This window comes from Manacus candei, unplaced genomic scaffold, assembly GCF_025592945.1.
Source record: "Manacus candei isolate 608988 ecotype Guabito, Panama unplaced genomic scaffold, ASM2559294v1 h1tg000048l, whole genome shotgun sequence".
In the NCBI taxonomy this organism is placed as follows: domain Eukaryota; kingdom Metazoa; phylum Chordata; class Aves; order Passeriformes; family Pipridae; genus Manacus; species Manacus candei.
In genome coordinates this window covers 4,808,283-4,831,678 of record NW_026138096.1, presented here as the reverse complement: position 1 = coordinate 4,831,678, position 23,396 = coordinate 4,808,283, and the positions used below count along the sequence as shown (strand labels likewise).

Genomic DNA, 23,396 nt, shown 5'->3' with positions numbered 1-23,396 from the left:
TTGTGCAGTTGCTTGTTCACATAGTTGTATGTGCTGAGGGCAAGTGGCTGTGGCTGGACAATATGTTTTCTGCAAAGCATTTGGAGACAGTCTGACAACACTTTATTTAGCTCCTTCATACTGCAAAGTTCTCTATTAATAAAAACTCTTTCAAGTATGTGGCAGGCTACTGAACACTCAACTTCCAAGTCCTCAGTGCTGCTTCAGCTCTCTGCTTGTGCACTACAAATTGCCTGTCCAACAGCTAACCAGAAATGATCTGTGCAGCTCTTGCAGCAGCTGCAGTGTTTTCCAGTAGTAGTACAGCCTTTGGAGAAGAAAAAAAAAAGCATTGTTTTCTGTATTTTTTAAACTGTAGCAAAATTTAAGTGTTTTTTTAATTTATTTATTTTTATGTAAATAATTATGTTTTGGTCATTCAAACCTGATTTAAAATGAGCTTTTGAAAATCATGTGTGGCTTTGTGTAGGACCTGAGAACGGTCCTGCTTTATCTCAGGAGAATAACTTGCTTTAACTTTTCCTGCTGTCCCTCACTCAGAGGGCCAGGGTCCTTCCCAGTGCTCTGTCTATCTGTGTGATTTCTGGGTAGATCCAGAAACAGTGAGAAAGGACTCTGCAACCACATTTCTAATTCATAAGATGCCTTCTTGGTAAAGATATTGTACCAGTATGTGCCAGCTGAGGCGGGTTATCACCCAGGAGCAATGGGTTCTTGTGAATTCATATGTTAAGTGTCAAATTAAAACCTTACTTTTGATCCTGAAAAGCTCAAAATGACTTTGGAGGCCAGATTGTCATTTGAAAGCTAAACCAAATGATTTTTTTTCAATTCAGATGTAATCAATATAAAATATGTTTATTAAGTAAATAATTTTAAAGTATCTATTGGAAGACAAATTCTAAATAGATGCACAATATTTTTGACCTTTTTTTTGTAAAGATGACACCAAAAAAAACCCCCAGCTGATAAACCTAGTGCAAATTTAAGTCTAGACCGGAAACCACAAAGGGAGTTTCAGTTTTACCAGCTAGCAAATGCTTGATGAAAAAAGATAGCTGATGTCACCAAAGAGCCTGTCAAGACTTCAGAGCAAGGAATGAAGCTAGCAGAAATTCAGGCTAGAGCTGAGATCATCTCAGTAATATGGTGGGCAACATAAAGTGATGGAATTTTCCAGTCTTGAGTCCTAAAATGTTCCCACAAAAATGTACATGAAAAAATGTGTGCAGTTACACACTCTGACCCAAAAATGAGCTTTTTCCATGTGCGCTTCAGTATATGTGCATCTGTGTGCGCTTTTGTGGTCTAGTAAGGTCTGAAATTTTCCTGTTTGTCTCAGCACATCCAACAGAAACTACACTTGTTTGTCAGCATCCCTGGGAAATGCTGCATTAAAAATAAAAGGACTAGTAAGAACTTGACATTATAGGAAGATGCTTGTTTAGTGGCTTCATTCATACAGATGAATGTGTTCTGTGTGCAGAACCTTCAGACTAGGCCACAGAAAACTGCTCTCAAAAATACATGGATGCCAAAGAAATTAAGTTCTGAAGGAGCTTGTTGTAGAAGACCAGTAGAAGGAAATGGTCATGGTTTCTGATCCCAAGGCCTTCTCTTTCTCTCAGCATTCCTCCTGCAAAAATGTATTTCTGATTTATCGTGCATGAGAGGGAATCTATCATTTTGGCATACTGACCTTGATTTTCATTTTTCCCCATGTTAGGCACCCTTTGTTAACTTCTCTTCGTTTTGCAGTGTGCAGCCATTGTGCAGCAATCTCTCCAGTAGAGGGTCTGTAATTGAGCAGCGAATCTTCCAGGCATAAGGAGACATTTCTTCATATATCATTTTGACAATGTTCAATCAGTTCTGAACTTGTTGTAATAAGGGGGAATGTTTTGCCCTAAAGAGAGAATAAAATCATGGTTGTGACTGTATCCAGTCATCCAAAGACCCTGCAACACTCCTTGTAGGGCTCTTTATCTGGTTGTCCTACGCAGTTTTAGTCTCTGATTAACTGCATGTTGTCTCTCATAAAGTCTTTGTAAACATCTCTTTTTTTCACTGCCTTGAGTTTACTGAGGGGAGTCAAGTAATTTCTGGCTTCTAGTCTTAATGTGAGCTGAGTTTTACTGAAGAGTAAACTACTGACAGTGCTATTCTTTAGCCAGTTTAAATCAGCACAAAATTGAGCCTGTAACTGTAAACATTATGTGGCTGATTTTACTTTCTATGGGAATTTCCAGCTAGAGATCTGAACATTTCAGGCATTTCTCTCTTGGCTTATGTAATGTTCCCCAAAGAGGTTATTATCTTCATTTTGTAGCTGAGTAGAGTCAAGTGCTAAATGATCAAGCCTTAAAACTGACTAGAAAATGTGTTTGGGGATGCAGACTCTGTACCAGTAAGTTCCGTGCATTGTTTTTAGTTTATAAGTGACTTAAATAACGTACTGTGTCCCAAGACAGTCGGGCTGGGTTCTTTCTTCACTGCACATCATCACCAGCAGTGAAGGCTCTGCAATCTAAATTAAACCTCCTAGGACTTACACTGCTGTTGTCTCAAACAGATGGTTTGAAATACTTCAAGTCACAGCAAGGTCAGTGAGTTTGCATAAGTGCTGTTTAGGACCTCACCTGTAGAGGTGACAGACCAAGCTGTGTGTGGGAGCTTTGACCAGTCTGCAGGACTCAGACAGTGGAATTTGACAGAGCCAGAGGAGTCCAACTGGGCTGTGAACCAGTGTCTGCATGTGTGTGTGACCAGCACCATCGAAAACAATACATTTCTTAAAAAAAATTATGTATATGTAAACTAAAAAAACAACCAAACCACCCATGAATCCAGAACCACAAACTTGTTTATTTACTTGTTTTCTCAGTGATAAGTTTTTTGGGTTTCCTGGATAAAATCACAAATACAAGTTGTAGCATGTGTCAGAGTATCACCCAGGAGGGCTGAGATTTGGTTCCTGCTTTCACCAGTACTGTTTCTCCTCTCTCCTACTCACAGCTTCAGATGGAAAATTATTTAAATGATACCTAGCTTAGATCTACAGCCTAAAGTGATATCTGCATCTCCACACTGCCCAACCTGGGGATGCAGCTCCCCTTGCCCAGGGTGCCTCTGCCCTTGCAGCAGCAGTGCCTCCAAGCCACCCTCCCCATCCACCCAGCACCTCCTTCCCTGGGCTCTGCCTGATCCAGTGGCCATATATGGCAATAGACTTCATGGTAATAACGCAGGAGAAATGATACAGGGGTTGTCTTGGTTGAGTAAGTCAGAAAAGTATTTTAAAGGGGATACACAGGCACTAAAGATAGGTTTGCTGGCTGCTAGTCTGCCAGAATCTCATCCTCACTTTGCTCAGACAAATGGCAGTAAGGAAGAAAGATTAATCTTTTCAGGCTAATGGATGCTTGAGAATAATTTCCAGTACAGAAGGTAAAGGCGGTTTCTTTTTGAGACTTAAAGCACAGACTATGTTGGGAATAATTTCTGCCTTTCCTGCCTAGATTTTCTTTTAGGTAAACTTCTTGGGGCGTTTCTTCTCTGCAAAACAGTAAGAGAATTTTGCTGCTCTCTTAAGGAGGAGGAGATTGGCACTAACACATATAGTTTGTAAGGGTCCACTTGAGAGAGAAAATGCGAAGTTAATCACACCAAAATGACAGAGTTCCAGAAAGTCAGTACTCTTCCAGCAGTTAGAAAGGTGCATTTCAAAAACGAGAAATCCTGTCTTACGTCTGGAGCCAAACCCTTTTCCCTCTGCTGTGTTGTGCTTAAGCAGATTTCAGCTTTAACAAATTCATATTTTCAGAGTTAAAGGACAGAGCCAGGGGATACAACCTGTCCCGTTTCAAACAATTCCAACATTTGCAAAACATGTGGATAGTGGGGGACAAGTGGGTGGGTGGCTGGATGCATTTCTGGCCTGGTTACAGAGAGTAAAGTAAATGTGCAATCAGGCTGTCAGCTTTATACCTTGAACTTGAAGGTATTCAAATTGTGAACTTCTCCTATGAGTTTCATGAAAACACAGACAAAACGAGGTTCTATAATCACATCCTTGTGGTAAGGGCAGTCTGTAGCCTGAATTCGTCCAATGGTATCCACCAGGAGAGAGGTCTGCATGCTTCTAGAGGGCAGGACAACTTTTCCTTATCAGATCCCAAAGAGATCAACAACAATAAACTATCTACAAATGTACTTTTACTCAGAATTTGTTTGGTTTCCATGTGTCAGGAGCTGGCTGGGAAGCAGCTGGCTTTCTGGTTTTACTACAGAGCCAGTGCTTCTTGTCTGGAGCTTGGATCTTTAAAGTAGCCAGAAGAATCTAATTTGTTTCTTCTGACTTTGCATGTAGAAAGAATAAATGTAGGACAAGTATTTTGCCTCCAGTCCTGGTGTGTCATTTAAAACAAGATACAAGAATTATAGAAATTTGCAGGTGAATGCAGGTATTGAGGGTTTTATAGTAAATGATAGTGTTGTGTCATAAGATTTTTTTAAAGAGAGCAATATTCCAGACACCATGTGGCAGAAATTCCACTGACTTCACTATTGTCAATGGCTCAGGGCAGGGAATCTTTTCATCTTTCTACGTGCAAATATTTTCCTTCTGTGCCTCATGTCACTGCACTCAATGCCATACTCAGATATATATCCTGATCCAGCTAGGGATTCAAGTTCTAGAACACAAGTCTTATGAGGAGTGATTGAGGGAGCTGAGGGGGCTCAGCCTGAAGAAAAGGAGGCTCAGGGGGGACCTTCTCACTACCTACAACTCCCTGAAAGGAGCTTGTAGCAAGGTGGGAGTTGATGTCTTCTCCCAGGTAACAAGTGACAGGACAAGAGCAAACAGCCTCAGGTTCCACCAGGGAAGGTTTAGATTGGACATTATGAAAAATTTCTTCACTGAAAGTGTTGTCAAGCACTGGAACAGGCTGCCCAGCAAAGTGGTGCTGTCACAATCCCTGGAGATATTTAAAAGACTGGTAGATGTGGCACTTTGGGACATGGTTTGGTGGTGGACTTGGCAGTGCTACGTTAATGGTTGGACTCGATTGTCTTAGGGGTCTTTTCCAACCTAAACAATTCTGTAGTTCTATAAATGAGGGATAATAATGCACAAGGTTTTTTCCAGGTCTGTATTTGAAAGAGGCAGTTCTGAAGTCTGCTAATTGTAACATTGTAATGGTAATTGTGGTACTTAAAATTCTTGAAGATTATTTTAAATATATTTTAAATATATTTAATTTTGAGACTATCCAAAGAAATGAAAGGTCTTCAGTTTTCTGACTGCATTTGCTCATAAATTTTAAATATTTGAACAGATAGCCTGTTTATGATCTCAGTTTGATTTTCCTGGCAGATCAGCCTCTCTGTGTGTATATGTAGTGTACAAAAGCATTTGTGGTGAGAAAAAGAGAATTATTTCCCTTTTCTAATGAGTGAGAAAACTTTAACTGTTAATGGGATATTTACAGCATATTCTCATTACAGTCTTCCAGATGATGCTGTTTTATTAAAAATAACACATTGGGGGATTCCTCGTTTTTTCCTTTCTAGTTTCAGAGCCATTGAGATACATTTATTCATATTTTCACGTGTTTCATTGCAATGGATAAAAGTTTCTGACCTCCATTCCCCACTTTCACAACTATTTTTTGATGAAAATAGTGATCTTTTGTTTTCATATGACTCCAGGAGATAGAACATAGAAAAAACTGATGAGAACTTCTGAGTCTTGTGATTGAAATTATGCAAGTTGGCAATACTGGTGGAATGCTTTATCCTTAAAATTTTGAGCTAAAGCTATATGCATGTGAAAACCAGATTTATAATGCCAGCTGTCTGCAAACATAATTATAGAAAGTGCATCCAGCCAACCATTATATATTAAAGACATTTCATCCTGGTGAGCTGTAGAAGAATGAATTTTATGTTGTGCATTGAACACAATTATACTGCACATAGAAGATGATGAGCAAGTCTTTGCCAGTGAGCCTCTTGAACCCAAATGAATTGTTGAACCCTTGAATATGCGCTTACTTCAGATCCTACCACCAACTCCCTCTTGAAAATGTGTCATTTTTTTAATCAAAATTTAATTACAGCCCAATTAAACACTTCAGCTTCTCCTTAAATATGTGGGGTACGATAAGAACCGGATTTACTTGAGTGCATGACTTTGCACATACTATTTAGTTAGTGCTGCCAAATCATTTCCCTCTGTTCTGTCTGTAACTCCCATTACTATCTGCCTTTGCCAAAATTAACTAACTGTGTGGTGTGAGCAGATGCTGAAAACATGAGCCATTGAATCAGGGTCATTCAGGAGACAGAAATGAATGTTCCCGGAAACTGTACAAACACATTTCTCTAGAAAGAAAACAGCAGTGTATTTACACCATACTGAAGACCAGCAGTTGAAAATAAAACAACACACATAAAAAAAATTCTTATGATTTTGAGGAATTCAGGGATATGTTTAACTCATATCCATAACATACTCATAACATATTCAGGGATATGTTAACAGTGCAAATGCTCTGCAACAGATTTATCTAAATTTTCTGTTATAAAAGGACGCCGAGTGCTATGAAATACTGGGCTTGCTTCTGAAACAAAATATAGGGAAGTTCAGACAGTCAAGGAAGGATGCTGAAGTGTTTTAAGATACTAGCTCAGAAATAAAAGTGTAAGTTTGTTTTCCAGTTTTGCTTAATTTTTTTATGTGTCATTGAATGAATTATTTAATCTTTCTTTTGTTCCTGGGTTTTCCCTCTGTAAAATGGGGCTGGTGCTCTTCCTTTCCTTATGGCATATAGTGCCTATAATTTACAGTGTGCTCCTGAATAGCAATAGGGTCTTTGTAAGCCCATAAACATTTGATTTGTTTTAGCTTCACTCTTAAGGGGAACTTAAGTATGGTGAAAGGACCATTTGGTGCCATCTTCAGCATTTTAATAGTTTCCATATCGAAATTGTTCAGTTTGAAACTAAAAAGGCATTTTTTACTGATTTGCTTTTTCTCTTCTTGAAAAAAGTCTGGATTTTGACAGTTAGCTAATTGCTACTTTTCCTGAAACCAGATGTTCTCAGGGCAGATCGTTCTCTTTGCTAACTGGGCTTGCTGTAAACAGTGTAAAGGGAGGAGCTGGATGTGTAAACATGCTCGAGTACATGCAAAAGGGAAAGTTTGCATCTCTAGTGGTGATGTTTCCTTTTGTACCTCTCTTGGCTTTGATGTCCTTGGGTGGCTGCAGGGCTGTTATCAGCACAGTATAGCTCAGCACCGCCTCAGCATGAGTCTGGATCGAGACTCTATTCCCATCAGCACAAGCATTTTCAGGCTGTTAATAGACTGGTGGTAACTTCACAAGAGATAAAAACCTTAGCTACGTCCGTGGGGAATCATCAAGCATCTTTACTCATCATGTATTTTTACATTTATATCATTTCAGGTTTTTAGGTCATTCAGATTCTACCAAAATATCAGTAAATTCCAAGTTCTAGATTTTTCTTTGACTTTTAAAAACAGAGAAAGTTCCATTTCCATTTTCTACAAACACTTTACAATTACTTTGACCCATACCTCTAAGTTAATGTGCAAGTATAATACAAACATGCCACAAAATACCACTCTGCAATATTAACTCTAAGTTGATCAGCACGTCATTAGTTCTCCGACAGCAAAAAATGAACATCTGTGTAGTATATTATACAAAATATTATGCAAAAAAACTCTTCTCCATTGTCTTGAGGGACCTTGCATTTTATCCCATTTTTTCATCATTGTAATGAAATTAGTTTGGTGGTGTCAGCTGACACCACATTGCAAAACTAGCACATGGAAATCAGCACTGGTATCGGTTTCTTTACGTGGGGAGAGCCTTGAAGCTTAGTTTCTCTAGAAACTGAAACCTTCCACCTCCAGCCATTATGTCTCCTCCAGGTCATACATGAAATGACTTAGGGAGGGAGTGTGGAGAAGTTGTAGTGGCAACCTGTCTGATACCTGCCAGCCTAGTAAATGGCTGTGTGATTCTCCTTCCCATCTCCCTTCACATTCTGATTTGTATTTTATTAATAATTAATAAGTTTTGCCTTGTCTCCTAAGGTTATAAAAGATGTGTGCAGCAACTGTACGGGAGCTGTAGACTCTGATGGGCCATTGTCTAGTTCTCCAGTACACAAGACGGAGCTAGAAAAGGTAAAGTTATCAAAATGGTGAATAAAAAAAAAAATCCCTTATGATTACTTAAAGAGACGCTGGTGGGCACTGGATGTAAATACTTGCTGACTTGTGTTGCTGTTACAGGCACGTGGTCCCTGTGTTGTTTTTGTTTGTTTGTATGTGTGCACATATCCTACAGAGTTGAGGTTTCTACCATGTCAGTTCATTTGGCCACGAACAACCAGCAGACTGGCTCGTATCCAGCTTTTCTTCAGGCACAGAGGGGTGCAGACTAAGTGGGTCTGATGCGTGTGCTGGGATGCAGAGATGCTGTCCATCCAATGCAAAGAGCAAGCAGGGGTGTTACTCTCAGGGAAGAATAGCTGAAGATTATACAAAAGTTTTAAGGGAGAGTCTCATTTTGGGGAATTTAGTTGTGTAAGAGCTCCCTGGGCATGCTGAGGTCACCGTTTTGGCAAACCATTTCAAGCATTCATGTCTCAATACAGAAACTTGGCTATTCACATGTGGTTGTCTCTGCTGCCTTGACTCAGCAGGATGTGAGGGCAAGAATTAGAAAAGTGAGCAGCTTTGCAGTGAATGATCAGTACATTACCAGCACCAGTTTAAAGTCCTGCTCCATTAAGGCGTCCATGTCAGCAAATCCCTGTGGAGACCCTGCTTAAAAATCCCTCTGACAAAGGTTTCATCACCGAACTCCTAATGGCAAGATTCACCCTTCTGGTGGAAGTGCACCACTGTCAGTGGCATTATGTTGCTTTGCACCTGGGAAACCAAGAGCAAAGTGTGTTCCAGGACAGTTCAGACTTCCTGGTTTCACAGGCAAAAGCTGTTGTGTTTGTATACTTGCACATACCAGCACAGTATTGACAAAGTAGTTGAAAGTGTTGTAAAATACTGTTTTTCTAAAATGCACACTATAAGAAGGTGTAACAAAATTTCTCATTCATTCCTTTTTGTGATAATCTACACATCTTCTTTGTGACTTCACCACTCATGAGTAATTTGGTCACCAAAACTGTGCTGGCATAAGCTCTATCTGCCTCATGCCATATCTCATGCACAACCATTACAAAATAATCAATGCTAAAAGTTTATTTCAAAAGTCTCTTTTTTGGACATATTGAAAGCACCTTGTAGGAATGCACTATTTGCTGAGAAGTTGTAATTGCAAATGCATATACAAAGCATTATTTAAAGATACGGTTTTTACCTTATTCTTATCTGATCCATGTAATTTTTTAATGCAACATTTAGAATCTAGAAATTAATTTAAATATATTGTGAATTTCAAATATAGACTATTTTGTTATTTCTGTAATCTTCTAAAGCCTCTAAAACCAAAGTTTTTACTATCTTCTATTTCTCTTCCAAGTGAATGAGAGCTTGAAACACGTTTTATTTCATAGTAAACATACTTTTAAATTGACTGATGACACTTGATTTGATGAAGGTGCAAACATTTTATGTCAACTAATCTACTTGCCCCTGCAGAAGTTGTCGTTTGAGAGGCCGAGCTCAGATGGGGAGGGTGCTGTGGAAAATGGCATTGCTACTGTGTGCAATGGGAAAGAACAAGGTACGTCTCAGATCCGGAGATGTTTGGTGTAAGTGATATGTACATATAGGGAGTGTCAGGTAGTGAAATACCTGGCTTTTGTCTTTTCAAAATAGACAGTAAAGTTTTTCAGGATTCAATTTAACTTGAAATCTGAATTATGTCAAGAATGAATCCTTAAGTTTTTGCAGTAAGAGAAGGCATTAGATGTGCAGGTAAAATCAATAAAACTAGTATAAGGAAATAGAATATAGAAATTTCGACTTTACCTTTTCTGTGTTCAAAGGAAGTTTTTCAGAGCTTGGGCGACCACTATAGGCAACTAACAGGTTTTTTTAGTAACTGTATAGTGGCAACATAAGTTGTGGATGTACAGCTTCTAAGGAAAAAAAACTATTATTGAATACTAGAAGAAAAGAATCATACATATTATATAAATATGACCAGTGACAGGACCCAAGGGAATGGCCTGAAGTTGTGTCAGCAGAGATTTAGGTTGGATATTAGAAAAAGGTTCTTCACCCAGAGGGTGGGTGGGTGCTGGAACCGGCTCCCCAGGGAAGTGGTCACAGCACCAAGCCTGACAGAGTTCAAGGAGCATTTGTATGATACTCTGAGGCACATGGTGGGTTTCAATGATCCTTGTGGGTCCCATCCAACTTGGCATATTCTGTGATTCTTTGTTCTGTTGAGATATATATATATGCATTTGTATGTATACACATATATTCTGTTTATATATGTGTGTGTATACACAGATACCTTTATATATAAACTATTATGTATGATTATTTATATTAACGTAATAAAAGGTATATGATAATGCAGTATCAGTGGGTTTGTGAGTACATATGTATATAATTTTGCATATGCTATTTAGGAGCCATGCATGTTCTGTAGTCCTTATAATCTAAGAAAGGCAAATCCCAAACCCAGAGGGAGTTCTGTCTGAGTTACATCTAATACACTCAATCCTCTCAACCTCTGTGCCCTCTTACCCATCCCCTTCCCTCCTCCTCAAAGCAGAAGAAATTTTCTGGCTTCATTAACTTGCCATATAACAATGGTATGGTTTGGATAAGACATTTTTCTACAGCTGTTAAATGAAGGGTAACGTGAGCTGCAGTGAGCACAATGTCAATACTGGCCTTGGTGCCAGCACTGTCTCGCCTTTTGACTCATTTCCTTTATCTTCTACCTGGATCATTTTACAGCGTTTCCTGGCTATACAGATCCCTGACATACCCATCAGTTTGGAACAACATCAGGTTTTGTGGTTTCTGAAAGTTGTGGTACATTTTTAGATTTCACCCTATAAAATCTTCTACTAAGCTTTCATAAAACTCAATACCATTTTAATCTCTGAAACCTGCTGAGAAGCATCTGTGACCCAAAACCTGTGCTGACCATGGTGTCTAGAAGTACCTGGTGTCTCAGATACCTTGTGGGAGGTATGATGGAGCATGTGTTGCTGGAAAAGCAACCCAGCTTAGAAGCCTCAAGGAGAGTCATTTAAAATACCAACTGCTTTTGAAAATTGACCTTCAATATGTAACAATGGGCATTAGTGACTGCAGGAGGAATGAAGTGTACCTGGCATCATTGTCAGGGTCCTGGATGAAGTTATGCTAAAAACAATGGATAGGAAACATTTAAGGGAGTTCTTGGGAAGAGAGGCTTCAGAAAATAGTCATCTCCAGCTGGCACCCACCGCCAGCCTCTGCTCTGCTTTTTACCAGCTGTTCACTTTGCTGTGGGAAAGGAAATGAGAAGAAAGGGCTTTTGTGGGGGGAAAAAAAAATCACTGGCAACTGGGCAATCAGTATATTTTTTAAACTCGAAGAGATTAGGTCATGAAGTCCTTATTTCTGCTGCCTCTCAGTTCTGCAGGAGAGAAAAACAGCAATATGGAGGGAAGACAAGACAGTAAAACAAACACTGAAATGGGCTTGTCCCACTGTCTGTTCACGCTCATGGGAATGATTCCCTTAGGCTTCTCATTTCAGAGAAATGAGGTTTTCTCAGTCTCTGTCTTTTTTCTATGCTTTTCATCTCCTCCCCCTCAACAGCCACAGCCAGCTGTTGGCTGCTGATGTGTGGGGTGGAAACCTGTCTGCGGGCAGGTGCTGTGCTCAGGTTGACTCCCCAACCAGGGTTCATGAGCACATGGGAAGGGTGGTCATCCTCCCTCCAACAAGGGAGATCATTCATACATTTTGTCCATTTTCCCCTCCATTTTTCCCCTTAGTTTTACGCGAGTCCATAACCACTGAATGTTCCCTGTTGCAGAAGGAATTGGTATGTCAGGGACAAAGATAGAGCAGCTCAGTCAGTAACTATTTTAAATGTCTTATTCATCAAAATTATGTCTCAGGGAAAGTTGATGAAAGTTTTTGCTACCTTGTCAGTTATCAGAGAGACTTTTGCTCTGTTGATGGAATCTAGTTTTAGGCCACTGAATGCAATTTCTGAAGTTTATTTTGTTTATTCTGTTTTGCAAATAAAACGTCTGTTTTTTCTGAATCTGTTTGATCTTAGAAACATTTTTTAAGAAAACTTGATAGAATTTTAGTCAGGTAGGCACTTTTAAAAATTATATCCGTAGTCCTTGCCATATTACAATCATCAGCTCAAAATGCCTCAGTGCACAGAGTTGTAATACAACTAGTATTGTATGAAGGTAATGGAAGCATAGACTGGATGTTAGCAAAATACCTCTTTTCAGCAGAGCTTTTTCTTTCCAAGCCCTCATGATCACAGACAATGACAAATTCTAGCCATCCAATGCTTATATTGACCCCACTAATTTAATTGTTAGTAGTTCATTTATGAGTCTTTTTTAAAATGTCCATTATGATATCTTAACCTAATCATATATAGCAGGAGTATTTTTGCTAGGCAAGCATGTTCTGTCTTATTTTGTACTCTTAATTGTTGAGGTATTTTGAGGAAAATGTTTAGGAACAATGAACAAATGTATGACTGGATTTTTTGTGTTGTGTATATGAGCTAAGTTTATTTGCAGGTACCTCAGTCATACTAATAAATTAGATGATGACTGCTGTGGAAAGAGACTTGCAGCTTGATTAGATTAAATAAAACTAGAAGCTTGATTTTTGTTTTTATTATCCTTCAGAATGCCATGATTTTTACAACACAGAGGTTATTAGAGAGGGCATATAAAGTGTATTTCATTGCAGTCTTCAACCTTTGTACAAATGTTCATCTTGCACAGGATATTTTTGTCTGAACTTCTGTTTTTATTCAGGTTTTCTCTATTCATCAGTTAGGTTAAACACACTTTAATACAAACTTTTACTTTCTTAATAGTGAAGAGGAAAAAAAGTTCAAAACCAGAAGCCAAGGGCACTGTGACTAAAGTAACGGGGAAAAAAATAACGAAGATCATTGGTTTAGGAAAGAAAAAGCCATCAACAGATGAACAGACCTCATCAGCTGAAGAAGATGTTCCAACATGTGGTAAGTGATTTTTCTCCTTGAGTCTTAAATGCACATTCCAGTAAAACTTTATGGAATTCTATCCTAGAAATTTCTCTAAAATTGCGTTTACTGCTATAATTCTTCCCCCAACATGCAGGAGGATGCGCCAGAACTGCAAGAAGAGTAATCAAGAGTTTGTGATTTAAAAAGAGACTAAAATAATTTGACTTTTTAAATAAAATGGCAGCACAGGCTCAGAAGGAATATCGTTGCTCTTTGCAGAAGTGAGGGGGAAGAGAAGTGTGGACAAAAAAACATAAAGAAACAAGAGCTGTTCTCAAGCAAATGGTTATAAAATGAATATAGGCTGAACTATGAAATAAATTTAGGCTAGGAATCAGAAGAAGGTTCTTGGAAAGAGATCATTATAAAAGATCAAGTCTTTTATAATGGATTGTGGTTAAGGTTTTATGGAATAGCAGGCAGCAGTCAACTACCCTCAACGAAAGTGATTTGAGTTTAATTATAGGTTCCTAAAGTGGTACATATTGGGCAAAATGAAGTAACAAATTTCTAGTAAGCTATTTTAACTCTTAATTTCGATCACTCCATGTGACAGCTGTGGTGCTTGGCAGCACCAAGGAAGTGTATAAAACGGCATGCAGAAAATACTTACATTTTATATTTTAGCTGTTAAGGTTTGCTCACAATTTAAGACTTTGTACAATGCTCTTAGCTGATGTCCTCACAGCTTTGCTATTTTAAAACACTGCAGTGTATTTACATTCTCCTGTTTGCCTTCTGGTGCTCAAATATTAAGTAACACTTCAATACATAAATAAGATTGAAGACACCCTTCACCCAATCCCTTCCAGAAAAAATTTTCTGTAGAAAGCTTTGAAGCAGTTGCACCAGATTCTGAGTTTGAATTTCCCTTTTACCCTTTAATTGACCCAGAAAAACTTTGAGAAAACCCATGATTAGGCAGCAGTTGGCAGAACTCATCAGAGCATGAAGTGTGATAGATGCTTGTCCAAGGTGGTAGAAGCAGATCCATGGACCACCAGAGAGAACGTTCATAGACCACAAGTGGCTTTCAAGCCACACTTAGGGAATCATTTACATAAGCAAACTTTGATTAAATAAGTGTGTGTATATGTGTCTATACATCAGCTAAGTACAGATGTGATTTATCAACCAAAAGAACAGCTGGGAAAAGCTGTGTCCAGCCAGATGCATTGTCCGAAGCATCTGGCTTCCATAAAAGCTCAGACTTCCGGGCTCTCATACTCCGCTGATTATTCTGTATTATGTGAGATGTTAACCACAGCTGTACAATCTAATTCCTCGTATTTCTATCATTATTTCAGATATGGGCATAAATACAGCCATTACTATTTGCCTGCATTTGGCTCTACTCAACACCACTTGCAGATTTTATAGGAAAATATATAAATGTCTAGGCTTTGGTCATTGCAGGAAGCCTTTGCAGAAGGAGTTTCTCACCACGAGAAATTTGGCTCAATTCAGTGCCCTCTGGGAGAGTGCTCCATAGTTGGAGGTTTTTACACTTTCGAAGGCTCTGCCTCCCATGAACAAAGGGAAAATCAGCAGGGCTGCAGGGGACACTCAGCTAGAGTGGAAACTAAAACCCACTGCACTTGGAGTCACGGCAAAGCTCTTCATCACTGGTCCTAGCCTGCCTGGATGAAGCGGAAGTACTAATGCCCCAACTGGGAATACGCTCAAGGCATTTTGGTCATTTCAACTGTTGAAGGTTGAAGTAGAGATATGTGGGAGGGAAAATGTAGGATCCCACATGGTTCAGCCGAAGTAGTAAATTTTGGAAGAGCTTTTCTGAGAGGTGCATTGGAAGCAGAGGGGAAAAACTGTCTGAAAAAAAGGACTCTCACTCCAAAACAAGCCATCTGGCTTGCACGTGAAGGGTTTTTCATTTCTAGGGATTGTAATATAATGCACAGTGATACAGGGTTTTGTTACAGGAGGAGGGAGAAGAGCTGAAGAGTGTGATCATCACAAGGAGCCAAACCAGAGGATTGTGCACATCCTCATTTTTTTATAGCGCCTTCCAAGATGTGCACAATTCTGATCTACTATATCCTGTTGGATCGCATTTGGACGTTGGAACCATGATGTTGGAAGGAAAACCCAGAAAAATTAATAATAAGTCATAGTTTTAATGAAAACCAAAGAGAGAGCTCTCCAACAGGATTAAATGAAAATCAGATCTGAGGTAGAAGACAATTTTTTAACCTCACTTCTGGCTTTTGGAAGATATCATTTTTTTTCCTCCTCATAACCTGTTTGAAAGCAGCAACATTCTGAATTCATGTACTGTTTGTAATGTGGAAGCAAAAGTAAAAGGTGTTTTTTTTTCATTCCCAAACTATAATAAGGCAGGAAAAATGGGCATTGCTTTGATTGTAAGGTTTGAGTCTGGAATGATTGTTGTTATTAGACAGAGAAGGAAAACCACAAAACACTGCCTGTTTAATTGATGTTATATGCCTAGACACTGTATCAATGTAAAATATGGTAAGAAAAGTTGTAAGGGCACTCAATCATCCCTGGGGAAAAAAAAAATCTTTTTTTAAACTTTTTTTTTTAAGATAAGCTAAAATTCATGCATATTTATTTTTTGAATTTTAAACCATTATGAATTTTATTTTTATTCACATAGATAACGATCTCTTAAATGTTGGTTATAAGTGTTGCAAACCCGATGTGTATTCTTCTTTCTAAATGAATTTAGAACATACAGCATCAACACTAGCAAGTCTTTAAAAAAACTGCTTTTGGATGTTACAGAAGGTAGCTCGTTACCTAATTATATAATAGGAGCTGTAATTTTCCCAGAAAATTTTGGTCAGCTGTAGTTATCAAAGCCATTACCCACAGAGAGGGTGTATGAGCACATCGGCTGTGTATGTAACTTTTTATCACTGTCCCTTTCCCATTCTTACCAAAGTCTTGGGGATTGGTGTGCTCCTGCTCATCCAGCTGACTGACACAGAACAGCCATTTGCACATGAGCAGGATCACATATTTATATGCTCTTTTCTAGGTTATTGGCACAGTGATAGTTTTCATTAAAGAAGTGGGGAATGGTCATTTACTTGTCTTCCTAAAACCCATCTGGACTTTCTATTAGAGGAGGAACAAGTTATTTAAGGGCTAGCATTACACTGAAAATAAGTTTCTTTTTTTTATTTCTTTTCAAAAAATGTCAGAAGTAAAATATCTCACATTTCATTTTTTTGCAGGATATCTCAATGTGCTCTCTAACAACCGTTGGCGTGAGCGCTGGTGCAGAGTGAAAGACAATAAACTGATTTTCCACAAGGACAGGACAGATCTGAAGACGCACATTGTTTCCATCCCTCTCCGTGGCTGCGAAGTCATCCTGGGACTGGATTCCAAGCATCCCCTGACCTTCCGCCTGCTCCGAAATGGGCAGGAGGTTGCTGTGCTTGAGGTGCAGTGCTTGCTAATGGCTGTGACTTCTAGGAACACCCACAAGCTAAATTAGAGAAGCGCTTTCATACAACCTGTCCATTCAAAAAAAAAATATCTTTGAAGTAATATTATTGCAGAGCTGAATAAGAAATACTGGAAGGAGAAGAGAAATACTAAGTGTTGTAGACAAAAAAAAATGACTGAGATTTAATGTAGTTCAGAAATCTTCTCAGTAAGATGCTTTTCTCTACACTGACCTTCCCTTGACCTGGTACTAAAATATCCCTGCTCCTTCTCTAGGCACACTTCTACATCAGGGATATATAATTACTTTGAGTAAATAACTTAGCAATAATTAAATAATGGATCACTGTTGATGGGAGCTCTAGAGCTCTTAACTTTTATTTGTCTCCTACTTATGTGAACTCCTTTTGCTCTGTCTGTGTCTGTATTAAGGTAATTGTGCAGTAAGAAAATACAGTGTGCCAGCAGCCTGGTGTGTCTATTGACACACCACATGTGTACACACTGGCATGCTCCTCCTTGCACTTTTGTCTGTTTTAGGTGAGTCAGAATTTCTCTAGGGGCTTTATTCATCATATTTTAAAACCTGAAATGAGAAGCTACAGGAGGAGACAACCTTGTGCTTTCAGTGGCAGGACGGGCACTTTGACCACTTTATGTTTCCAACTACAGGTCATATTAGTCTCCTATCCTTGCAAACAGGCCTGTTACCTGAGAGCAATTCAGAGAAGTTGAAAAACTAGAAAACAGCTCAAGGAACTGTGAAAGACAATGAAATATTTACAAATAAGAAAAACCCTAAAAAACTCACAGTTTCCTTTCCTCTACTTTTATCCATTATTTACTTTGCTACTGTTTAACTTTTGAATTGGTGATTTGAAGCAAAACATGAAAAATTTAAAATTATTTTAGTAGTATTATGTTTTTACTTGCACCATCAGGAAAATGAATGACATCATCTAGACAAATTTAGTGAAATTTTCCAAAAAGTACCATTAAAATTTCACTATTTCATTCCCTACTCCCTCTTGTTTCTACTTAGCAGTAACATTTTCTTCTCAGGAGTCATACTATCTAAAATCCCTCCATCTAACATCGGAAAATAATTCTGTTAAAGCTTTCAATATTCTGAAGTCTAAAGTAGGCATTACTTGAATCTAAATCCACTAACCTTAAATGATTATTTTTTCTTTTTTTTGTGGATTGCCCACTTTGTATTACATCATAACTGATGAGCACACAGCTTACTCAAAGTGCACTCCTTCTAGCAAAGCAGATTTAATAAGAAATCCGGGGGTTTTTAGGAGTTCAGCAGAGTGAAACCAGAGCCTCTCATACAATGTGGTAGCAATTTGTCAACCAAGAAGAATGCGCTGTTTTGCAATAATCCTTAGCTCAGTGGCAGGGCAAAAACCTGACCTATGTTCTTGCCCTCTCCTCACAGGCATCCTCCTCCGAAGACATGGGCAGATGGATAGGAATTTTACTGGCAGAAACAGGGTCCTCAACAGACCCTGGAGCTCTGCACTATGACTACATCGACGTGGAAATGACGGCAAGCGTCATCCAGGCTGCAAAACAGACCTTCTGGTGAGAGGCATTCAGCTTCCTGGTGTTTCCAGAACTCTGAGAATTTATATCCATATCTTAACTCCACTGCCAACACAGCTTATCAAAATCTACCTCCCTCTTTGCCAGATACTGAACTCCTGAAGTGTTTCAACACTGCAGCATGTTAGATGTGTTTATGATTATTGTTTTGGCATCCTGCTAAATTCTGTAAAAGATGCAAGGCACTATGCAACTTTACTCAAATCTTTACTAATTTTTTCAGTAAGTCCCCTTATCAAATGCTGTATTTTAATCTTTTATTTTGCCTAAAAACTTAGAACTATCACTGGAAGAGAACAAATATTCTGAAATATCCAGCTATGTAATTCACATTTACTGGCTGTATCTGCTCTACATATAGCCAAATATACAGGATATTATTGGCCCATATATGTAACACACTAAGAATGTATGGCAAATTTAAGTCTTGGATATTCACATTCTCAGTGTTTCCTTCTCAAGTTCTTTCTGAATAATTAAAAACTTCATCAAGCTCATCCCAGTCCAATTAATTTCTGGGGTTTAATTTAGGAGGTGGAAATTGGGAAAGTGTCTAGGGCTTAGCATGGAAACTGTTTAAATTGCAAATCAGTCTGGTGAATTCCCCATTACTGATCCTGTGCTAAGAAGGGTAATGCATACTTAGCATATATAGTGATTTACACATTTGAATCATTTTAGGCATTACAGCAGTCTTTGGTGGGGAAAGACTTCTATTTTTCCTAGGCTAGATGAGGTAATTTAAAAAGGGGAGTTAAGAAATGGTTGGGACAGGTGGGATGCCCTGCTGCAGATGTTCCCTGTAGTTTGCCGTGGTCAGAAAGAGGGGGGTCTGAGAAGACAGCTGGCTAAGGCATCATCCCTCATCCCACTGCAAAATGAGACTCCCCACACACATTTGGAATTTGTGTGATTTAATACATTAGAGAATCACACCCCATCTGCCCATCGTGACTTCCAACAGACAGAAAATGAAAAAGAAAAAAAAAGACAAAAATTTTGAAGTTGTGCAAAAGAAGATCCTCCTACCACTAGCGATGTGCCAAGAGAAGTTTAATAAGAGAAAATGCACAGCTTCAATCAGAATGTCTTCTGATAGAAATTAAAGTGACTCAGTGTTACCACAAGCCCAGTTTTGTGAAAACGAGATAATTTTGATAGAATTAAAATGCACCTAGCATACAGATTTATGTTAATATTTTTTTAGAAGTTAATAGGGCTCAAAAAGTTTATCCTGTGTTGACATGTGTTTTTGCTTCAGTCAGCATCCAGCAATAACCACATTTAAGAGAAATAGAATGGTAACCTCTTCCCCTGAATACTTCACGGCTTTCCTTTTCTGCACAAATGTGATACTAATTGGAGCCAAGTGAAAAAACATATGCAACTAGACCACATGTTAGAAAGGAATGTCAAACAACTTGCAAAATAGCAGAATTCCCCTATTAAGAATTAGTTAAAATTCATTGTGTATCTTTAAGAGCCTGCAAGGGTTTGCTGATAAGCAACTAGAGTAGCTGTCTGCTGATTTTGAGCTACTCTTAGAAAATGAGGAGAAATTACAATGATACTTAAATGTTAATAAAATACTCATTTGCCTTTATAGAATGAATATCAGTATTCCAAATTAAATGCAGTTATCATTAAAGCTTTGATTATCACTCAGTCCCTTTGGTTATTCATTTCCTGAGACTGATGCTTTGTAAAAAACTATCAGCTCTTCCTTAATAGCCCCATCAATTTCCTTTGTCTAAATCAATAGGTATTCAGGAAAAGCTGAAAAAACAGTTCTTCCAAGCAAGTTTTCTCCATTTTCCATCTAGCAGTTTCAGAATACAATTAAGTTACATGGATGCATCTGAAAACAGGATTAATGAGGCTTAGTAAAATAATGCTTATGAAGTTTTTGTAGATCCTTAGATAAATCTTAGCTTCCTTTGTCAGTGGAAATAGTTACTACAGGTGCATCAGATGTCATTAATGAATATCCCAGTTTTCAGACATGGTTATTATGTATCACTCTCATTGAAGCCACTTAACTAGAAAGAAATACAATAACGACTCCATATGCAATTCTTCAGACCAACCAAAAACACTTGAATAATGTTCTTCACTGAGAACAGTAAACAAATGCAGCCCTTTAATAATGTCTAATAAAGTTTGAGATATGATAAAGTTAAAAACATTTTTATCATGGAATTTTCCTTGGGCTTTTTGTTGTTAGTTTGTTTGAAGTAAGAAAAGTTCCTGTCTAAAGGTTGTTCCACCCCCACACTGCCCTGGAAGGTTCACACCAAGCTGGGCAGGTTTGTCCCTCCTGTGAGCCCAGGTCTCCTGCAGCTCAGGTGAGCCCCAGTTCTCCTTCTGAATGAGAAATTCAATGGACTCCATGTTATTCCAAAGCCAAAAGAAAGCAACTGTTGAAACCACAGCATTCCTGAGCTCCTGCCAGCACTACAGAAGACCCTCTCTGCATTAGTAGTGCTTTATCATATTTTATGAATGTCAGCAAAGAGTCTGAATAGTTCCATTGTTTGGGATGGAAAACTTTGTTTTCCCATTCGTGTACACCTGAGGCTCTAAGAATTATTTGAGATCTCACTCCATACCTCATTCAATTCTAGCAGTTGCTACAAAAGAAAACTCACCCTTTGAGGTCATTATTGCTATTGGGCACAACTGTGCCATTTTCTGCATTGTTAGATCTTTGCAAACCCAGTGTAGTTCTTGATATCTTGCATGTGTTCCACAGAATTCCAGTAAAACAAGCAACATTGTTATTTGGGATGGGATAAGGGAATAAATTAAAATATATATAAAAATATATGGAGATAGATAGATAGACAGACAGATAGATAGATAGATAGATAGATAGATAGATACCCCTTTTGAAGCTTCCAGAGGACTCAGATCCACCATGTGGAACAGAGCAAGAATGAGCATATAGAGTATTTCCATGCACAATTACCCAGGGAGAGTTGGGAAGCATAGTGGCATACCCAGCCAAAAGTTCTGATAAAGAAAAGAAAAATTCCCAGATTTTGAGGAAGTAATTGTTCAGGAGATTTCATTTGAATTCTATGGGGGTTTTTATCAATTTTTGTTGGATTTGATTCTTGATTCTTTCAGTTCCTAAGTTTGCAACCCCCTGAGCATGCATGCACCCAGAAACACCTGCTTCTCCCCAGTGCAGACAGCAAGGGAACATTTCTGGGACACTGGCAAGCTGATGTATAACATAGATCAGCAGGTTCCCATGTAAATATGCCACTGAGCAGTTACAGCTGTTGCCCTACTGGCCTTCACACAGTTGTATTCCCACTGTAAGAATGGAGTACAGGAACATATGTTGTAATATTGGCTGCTAGCAGCAACGTGTGAGTGGCAAAGGAATTAAAGCTGTCCTGCAGAAAGTGAGAAGCTATGTGCTTCCAGGCTACAGAATCAGACGTGGGGAATATACCACTGAATCATAATTTAGGCTTAGGTTTAAGGGCTGTTTTTTATTATTTTTATTTTACTTTATTCAGTTTCATGAACAGGCGAGTTATATCTACAAATCCGTACCGGGGAAGCACTGCCAATGGCTACGCCTGTCCAAGTGGAATGGCACTTCATTATGATGATGTTCCCTGCATAAACGGATCGGTAAGAATTGAATTTGCACAGAACAAATGGTTTGCATGTGTTGAATGCATGGACATCTGAAAATTATATTATCTAGAAATGCTCACTGGGCAGTTTCCAAATGAACTCATGTTTTTTTGATTGGGGGTTGCAGGCTCCCCTCACACCTACAGAATAAAAGGGGCATGGGACATATTGTTTGCATTAACCTGCACGTGAGCCAACGTGCATTTAGAAAGCAGTTGCCTGTTGGCGATTCGTTGCCAAGTCCTTGAATATAATACTCACTTGAGGGGGTACTTTTTAGATCACACTGGACCTGGCAAAATTTAGAAGTCGGTTACACCAGGCACTTTTTAATGTCTGTTGAAAAAACACCAAAACCCAAACACTTAGTCCCTGGGGCTGCATTCCAAATGACAGCAGGTACTGCTCATCCCAAAGGAGAGCCACAGTGGTCACTTCCATGTTCATAAATTGCAGAGCTGATTGTAGGCAGATGTGTAATAGGGTTTAAAATATAGTGGATGCTAACCCATGGCAATATGTGGTCCTCAGGAAGATTTACAGGGGAGCTACAGCCCATGTCAGCTCTTAATTTGGGCTGCTGCATAAAGCTCCCACTAAAGGCAAACTCAAGAGAAGAGTTTCAAAGTGTGAAATGGACCGGACATCCAGTCCTCCAACATGTCTTAGTAATGTCAGAAAGAAACATAAAAAACCCCTCTTGGGAACAATGCATGACCACATATGTGGTGAACAGTCTCTGTGTAGTTCTTGGATGTGCTCATGCCATAGTATGAGTAGTGTATTGCCACAGCCAGGATGGGCTAAGGAAGGATATTTGGCAACCAGATTGGTTTCTTTTAAGGTTAATTGACTGAATCACCAGAGTACTGTTGTTGAGCTTTCCATTTTTCTGAAAATTAAAAAAAAAAAAGAGCTATTGTACTTCTTTTAACTCAGAATAATAATTCTTCATCAAATAAAATGTGGTGCCAGTATACCAGCAGCTTTTATTCATGGGAGAGGCCTGAAGAAGGAAAAAAGAAAAAAAAGCAACCCAGAAAAAATACCCCTTAGGCCATATTACTTTTAACAACTCATATATCAGATGTAATCCACAGACTCATCTGTGTAGCCTGTGAGTACCCCCCCCGTTAACACAGTCTGTTTGTGCCCCCTTGGTACTAGAGCTACCAGCTTAAGATGCAGTCCATGAAACAGCGAGGGTGATAGGTTTGCTCATACTGTGGAACATGCTTAGTGCTGAGGCTGTGAGCCACAGAATGCAATGCTTGCTTTCCACACTGTGTCCTCCCCTTCTTTCTAAATAGTTTGACTTAAGTTTGAAAAATAAGTGTGTGTTTGCTAAGCACCCAGGGCTTGCTGCGGTCAGAAGCATTACTAACGTTTTAATTTCACCTAGGGGGTTCTGCATGGTGTATTGTT

The 23,396-nt window shown here is 38.8% G+C and overlaps 1 protein-coding gene across 4 annotated transcripts in view; it reads left to right on the top strand.

Annotated features, from left to right (window-relative positions):
- The window catches only part of AFAP1 (actin filament associated protein 1), a 116,618-nt gene that overhangs the window by 79,771 nt on the left and 13,451 nt on the right, over positions 1 to 23,396 (top strand). For all 4 annotated transcript variants that reach the window (XM_051798342.1, XM_051798343.1, XM_051798344.1 and 1 more), the window contains exons 7-12: positions 8,129 to 8,221; positions 9,701 to 9,785; positions 13,095 to 13,244; positions 16,490 to 16,701; positions 18,151 to 18,296; positions 21,848 to 21,965. In XM_051798342.1, the coding sequence (XP_051654302.1) occupies positions 8,129 to 8,221; positions 9,701 to 9,785; positions 13,095 to 13,244; positions 16,490 to 16,701; positions 18,151 to 18,296; positions 21,848 to 21,965 (804 nt within the window). The remainder of the gene's footprint in view (positions 1 to 8,128; positions 8,222 to 9,700; positions 9,786 to 13,094; positions 13,245 to 16,489; positions 16,702 to 18,150; positions 18,297 to 21,847; positions 21,966 to 23,396) is intronic.